This window comes from Lottia gigantea (genome assembly GCF_000327385.1).
Source record: "Lottia gigantea unplaced genomic scaffold LOTGIsca_16, whole genome shotgun sequence".
Lineage (NCBI taxonomy): Eukaryota > Metazoa > Mollusca > Gastropoda > Lottiidae > Lottia > Lottia gigantea.
The window spans coordinates 3,610,481-3,617,617 of NW_008707965.1; the positions used below are offsets into that span (position 1 = coordinate 3,610,481).

At 37.1% G+C, this 7,137-nt stretch overlaps 1 protein-coding gene across 1 annotated transcript; it reads right to left on the reverse strand.

Moving 5' to 3' along the window:
* Positions 1 to 955: 955 nt before the first annotated feature.
* Positions 956 to 6,735, reverse strand: LOTGIDRAFT_186688 (hypothetical protein). Its single transcript, XM_009051052.1, has 10 exons — positions 6,515 to 6,735; positions 6,041 to 6,148; positions 5,318 to 5,500; positions 4,857 to 5,032; positions 4,268 to 4,374; positions 3,699 to 3,863; positions 3,349 to 3,457; positions 3,066 to 3,202; positions 2,592 to 2,648; positions 956 to 2,121 (listed from the first exon to the last, which is right to left on the reverse strand). Exons 1-10 carry the CDS (start codon positions 6,712 to 6,714, stop codon positions 1,879 to 1,881), a joined length of 1,485 nt encoding a protein of 494 aa, XP_009049300.1. The 5' UTR covers positions 6,715 to 6,735; the 3' UTR covers positions 956 to 1,878.
* Positions 6,736 to 7,137: the final 402 nt, after the last annotated feature.

Here is a 7,137-nt window from a genome sequence, read left to right on the forward strand (position 1 = left end):
TTGAAAAGTTAGGGTAGGATTTCTTTTATAACGAATCTACAATATGACTTCATGGTTTTGAAACGGAGCAAGGCAAATATAGAGAGAAATAGTGGAACAAGATGCCACTTACTTGAAAGAATGGATGCAGCTTCCTTGAAAATTCAAAAAGACAACTCTTGTATACTTAGACCGATATTAAATTCTATAGTGTTTTAAAGTCGGTATCATCAAGGCCAAAGACCCAAAGTCTGGATATAAGCAGATATTTCGGTCTTGGTGTTTGGGGGCTGCTAGAGTTCCACAGAAGCCAGCGGATTTTAGATGGCCTGAGCTGAATTTTTCAAAATAAGACCTTTCACAGGCCTGAAGGGGTGTGTCTATGTGTGTGTGCTTTTACCCAACTCCTAAATATGCCACTGATGGGACTAACAGGATGTAATTGTTTCAAAGACTTGGTATCTGGTGTTTCAGGCAAAAATATTAAAATATTAGCCTACAAAATTTTTGATAGCGACTCCTTTAATCTGACCTTAATCTATGACAAAAACGATAATCCTGGTGAATTCCATAAGGATGCCTATTTTACTACAAGACTAAATGTTCTGTAAAAATGCCACGGGATATTGGATTCCCGATGTTATTTTGTTAAGAGCAACGATAAGGCCTTCACATTTTCTTAGCATTTAAAAACAAGGAATTCTTCTGTCCTATAATTGTGCAAAGAAATTACGAATCCAACTTTATTAGTTGGACCATAAAACCAGGCTGGGATCGATTACAACAATCGTTAAAATCCTCCTATCAATTGGAAAGGTTTAACATTGCGCTTAGGATTAGTGTGGACCAGTCGACTTGTCTAAGCATGGTGTAAGGGAGGTAACTGCTATTAATAGTGACAGCTTTGGCTTCAGACCACAATGGTGTCATTGACTACTACTATTGACTGTAAATAGATTTCAATAAAGAATCACATCAGAATTAATATTTTTATTTATGTACACCGCTAAAAGTCTACAATATATAATATACACAGTTTAATTTACAATTTATATCTTTATGAAGGGATCGTTACCTTTAAATAGGTTCGAAACTCCTTTAAAGTATAGACCAGCAGTCCTAAAACAAATATAACTTTAATATCACTATTTCGAGTAAAAGAAACAATTAATAAATTTACTATCAATATCAATATTGTCATGATATGGGTACCCGTCAGAATTTTGTTTCGGGGGGGAGGGCATGCCCCTCCATGCCCCTGTAGCCACCTACCTACCTACCAACCAACTCTTGAAACACAAAAAGACAAAAAAGAAAGTTACAACTATGATAAACAAGGATTAAAACTCAGGTTCACAATTAAGAATCCTTTCTACCACCTGGTCAATACATAAAATTGTATCCGTCTAAGAACTAACTTTAATATTATTCAACAACTAAATGTGTAAGTCACGTGGATCCGCTGGTTTAAAATAACGAGACCTATATACATATTTACAAACAATAACATACAGTTGACATTTAAACACAAACGTTTACATGGTAGTCATCTTCACTATGTCAAGATATGAACTTCTTAATATACCTTGGCATCATTAGACACATGTTGTTCTTTATCACGAAGTTTGTGATTTATTTGGACTGTAAGTTAGAGAATACAGCCAATCAGAGTCCTCGACAGACAGACTGTGAACAATAATCCAAAAATGTTTTCAGTCTTTCTGTCGAGGGCTGTGATTGGCTGTATACGCTAACGAGCAATCCAATCAAATTGCCGAATTTACTTCCATGATACAAGATTAGTGGCTATAGCAGTCGAGGTATAAGTCGAAATTTCGCAATATTTTGTCATTAGAAACAGCAGTCATGAATTTAACGATTTAGCAAAATACGGGGAGCTTAAAACCGAGTACTCTCTACAGTAGAAACGTCAGTAGTGGAATTGGTAAAAGCAGGATTGGAAATTCCATTCTTCTGAGCTGAGTCTGGAAGTTGAATTTCAAATTTTTTATTGTCATCTGGTTCCACATTTATTTCCATGGGAACGTCGGTCTTCTTTAACAAGAAAGGGGCAGATAATCCAATTCCTGCTGCCCCCAACGGCGCTGTTATCAATATCGATAACACTGCATATGTTAAGATCTGAAATATCGAAATGAGTGGCGTGCAAAACGAGCGATAGAATGAATGAATGAATGAATGAATGAATGGACAAAAAAACGAATGAATGTGTTTTTTTATTCAGTGGAAGGGAACCAAAAGTAGACGACTATCAGATTATTTTACTAATTTACCACCAAAACTCTACCAGAATTCAAATCAACATGTAAAAATTCAATCTTAAAGTTAATTTTGAAAATTGTCCAATTGTACACTTCAGGGCCTATCTATAAAGGATTTGGAATGATTAGTCCAGTTCTGTTATTGTCTCTAGAGAAAAAAAACTTCAACGAAACCCGAAATCTAAAACAATATTTTGACGAACATTGGAGCAGCTAATGAACTTTTTAGACGAGGAAGTATATCAATTATAAGTGAATAAGTATTTCATAATGAAAAGTAGTATCGGAATAAAACAATTACAAACTTACTGTGGTTGCCAGGCCGAGGACATCATCACCAGCACCATTCTTTATAGCTGTATCCAGGGCAACGGGACCAATAGCAGCCTGATGATACAAGAATTACACTTAAACCATAATAATCACAAAAATCAGTCATAACCTCGATATCGTACGATATAAATTATACCATTTCTTATGAAATGGACCTGTATAGCAGCTTTAATTTACAAAGATATCGTTACATTATACAATATTATGATAATCACATCTTCCTTTCCTGTATAGTAGCTTTAGGCCAATACCGATATACAATTGTATCCGCGATATCGTGATAAATACTGCAATACCTATCGTATGATATCGATTATATCTGTATTCAAGTCTTCGATATTCGCAATATCATGAGAAATACTGCAATACCTATCGTATGATATCGATGTACAAAAGTATTCGATATTTTTCATATCGTGATAGATACTGCAATACTATCGTAGGCGATTGATAACCAGTGGTTCTCCTTACCTGTACAGTAGCTTTCGGTAGCCACGATATCGTGATAAAAATTTTCTCTTTTAAATTGAAATTCATGCCATAGGAAGAGAAGAATGTTACGAACAATCGACAACCCAGACCAATAAACAACATGGCAATTCCAAGACCTGAATAAAACAAAATTTAGATATATAAATACAGAACGTGAAACATGTTGTTATTCAAAGTTTCACCCGGCGTCACTTGCGCATACAAGCATGAAACAGGACATCTAGATTCGCTTATATACCAGAGTGTATCAACATCTACCTACCTATATTACCAGTCTGTAGATTCTCAATAGAAACAGCATTACCAATCAAACCAAACAGTAGAGGTTGAAACACTTTCCAACATTTAGCTAAAACACTTTTAATTGGGAACTGAAAATACAATATGGTTATTTATTATTATGCATGTATTTTCATCAAAAGCATTTGACCGGACTCTGGATGAACTAGTTTTATAAAACACACTGATAGCGAGGGGTAATCTTCAAATTTTACCTTTTCTTGATGTGAAAGGGCATGATTTAAATAAAATCTAAGCTGAGCATGAGAAATTTTTGTGACTCTGAGACCAGGATCAGATAAGGATTTACTCAAAATAAAGAATTTAACTTACTTCGGAACTAGTCCAGCCCCGTTTTCTCCAACCAATACCAGCAACAAAAGCTAAGATTAGTGTACCGAGGGTACCCGCTCCTGGAAACCCGGCTACCCGGAATCCAAACGTGGCCAATAAACCCAGAGCGATGATCATGATAAATCTGTACATTAAAAGATTTTTCTGGAAAGAAATTTTCAAATAGATATTATTCTTTGCCCCAAAGTGGCAAAGCGTCACAGCATTTGTTAGCATTAGCACAGGTCAAGAATTCACTCTTGCTTAGTTGTTCTAGTGAGTTCAATCTGAGCGAAACGGGTAGGGCCGTACACACCAGATCAAGGGTGCCCTAAAGGTGTCCTTTGTTCATAGAATTAATATTATCATTTGAGTTCCAAATTATATCCCTCGCGACGTTGGTTATTTTTTACAGGAAAATCAGCAGTTACTCCACCTTAAATCCCCGGGTGGTCGGTTTTAACACGCACTAACCATTTTAAGATAGTGATCCATTTCTCCCTTCCACCATCCCAATCTGTAAATTGACCAGTAGTGGTCCATTCCCATGAGTAACGTGCACTACTTACACTGTTTTTATTGGGTATAAACCAGAGAAAAACTCCGACACCCACACCAAACACAACACCAATCAATAACTCCAGAGGTCCATGAAATATATTATAGATCAGATCAGCTGGAAAAAAAAAACACATACGTAACGAATACAAATCATGGTAACTGCTCCGTGGCAGGTACGACTTGATTGTTTGGAGGGGCAAATAATATATCCCGAGGGGCAGTTGTATATGATGTTAAGTTACAGTAATGGAACCTTACCCCACCTTAGCTACGGCCGTCGCAGTACGGTGAGGGTATAAAGATGATTTAGTTTTCACTGAAAGATAGCTAACTCTCGTTCCACAAATTCAACTATTGTTTTGTCTATAAAGAACAGGATGGAAGACAGGTTGGTACTCAGGATCTGATTTGGCTGCTCATCAGTAACGTTGGACATAATTTTGTACCCAGATGTAGATATAACAATTATTATTATTATCATTATTATCAAAAGGGGGAAGTATGGTCGCGTCAAGAACGAAACTTCAAGAAATTCATAATAGGTTGACATTGTAAAGATGATGGATCCTAGATTCAAGCTTTCTGGTTGGTACCTACCGTTAGAGAATGCCATTCCAAGAACAATACCAAACCCACTGATAGCTATGACATCATTAACACTACAGGCAGCAATCAGAAGGGTAGGAATTCCCTGGTCAACTCCAAGACCTTTCTCTTGGATTCCGATCATACTGGGAACAACTACGGCGGGTGAGACAGCTGACATCACGAACCTGAAAAAGTCATATATTTGAAAAAAGGTAGCTAATGTAGGAGTAGGAGAGTTGTCGCTTATAACACTTTATTCTTTTGCTGCTACCTCTCAAAATTTATGATCTTAAAGTCCACAAAAGCATATATACAGAACTGAAGGCGAGCTTCATCAAGGCGAATGCAAATCTTCACAGTGGTACATTAGTAGTACTTTCCCTTTTAGAGCTTGAACAGCTGTGACCTAAACAATCGTATATCACACCTGTCAGTAACTTTTAAAATTTCAAACTAAAGCAGCAACTTACCCCAGAACGACCGCCCAGATCCAAGGAAATCCCAACAGAAAGTGAGCTACCACAGCATCTACACCAGCTTCAACAATACAGGGGAACAGCGCCAGTCTTAGCGCCATCCATTTCACTTTTCTCAGAGCATTGGGATCCAGTCCCGAGCCAGCTCGAATTAGGATTACCACCAATGCTATAGTTCTGGAAAAGACGAAACAGGCAATTGTACAAATACATTCTATATTTTGAGGTTAACTCCAACTTAACTTTAAATTACTTAAAGTTACCAGTTACTAATGTTTCGTCAATGTGTTGTTTGGATTGCGGATTTTTTTTTACGGTTCGGATCGTTAGTATTTGGTATATATATATTTATTCTGTCCATTGCATACAATCATTGGCACAGCAAGCACCTGCAAGTATTGGCTTTGACCCTTCATGTTGCAGAATTCATTTCATTCATCAGCACAGTCAGGTACAGGCCAATCTCAAGATGATATGCTGTGACCATTAACCCAGCGATTATCCCCTTGCAGTGATGAAACAGGTCGGAAGGGTAACATTGAAAGAATGTGATAAAAGAGAATCTAAACCGAGACCACCTGTGCTACAAACTGTGCATGAAAAAAAAAAGAATAATGCCTTTTTCTTAGTCGAATCAGAGTAGGAATATCGGACGTAAAACTCGATTTTAGTTCTATTTAAGCTAATAAGATATAAATTATATATATTAATATCCACCTTAAATTGGAAGCCCAAGCTTTCTCTATATCTCTACCAATGTCTATTCCGGGGACGTTTCTGAGACAGAATCCGACCAATAACATACCTAGAATAGAACAACAAAATCTGAAATCCTTTGAACTAATTCAGTTTCATTGGTCATTATTTAGTGGTTTACAGAGAAGGACTTCCAAGGAGAGTCAGGAGACCCAATGGACTCTCAGTGAAGGTCCACAGGGGTTCAAAAAAAGGTTTTCCAGCTTCTGTGGATCATTAGTAGACTGTTACGGCTGTTGTTAACTTCTACCGATGAATGTATTGTCAATATGTTGTTTTGGAATTCGGGTTTCATTTTTCGTCTGAAGTTCTTTTAACTCATGAAGGTATGCAATGTAAAGATTGATAGGTTTCCTTTTCTGAGAGTAAGATGTTGCTCAAATAAATGGTTGATAATAACACAATAAACAATGTTGAAAAAGCAGTGTATAACACTTACCTAACAAGGGTGGAAAGGGAGTTAATTCTATAATAGCAGCTGCAACCACACAACCATAGATCAGCACCAACAGGGCGAAGAAATTCCCTCCTGGTAGAGCTTGATCTCCTGTTATAGCCCAAAATGTTCCCCAGATAGCTGCTGCAGCCAATATTTTGGAAATCCACATAGCTAACTTCCCATGGGGTGGGCACATAAAGGCGTATTTCAGCCTCTCACAACACCCGGCACCCTCGTCAGGTACATTATAGTCTGCCCTACACGGCATACACCGCGGACGGCTGGTCCTGCCCGCGACATCCATGTTGGTAATTCTGTAATCTTCTTATTCCTTGCTCCTAATAAATTCAAAGAAAACGTTTATTTATGTCTTTATTCCATACAAAAGTTAAATGAACTCTTCAGTAATAACATCGATAACATGAACGAAAGATCCCAGTTATTTATAAACGGCCTCTGGAATTCAACGTTTTTCAAAAATCCTGGAATATATTCTCATAAATTACTTCAAGGGTTTACAGTTATCAGGAATTCAAAGCAGATCCAGATATCCTTAAATTTGTTCCAAATATAACTTCAAGGTTCACTTTTTTTCAAAATTCGAGCCCACGAATCCAAA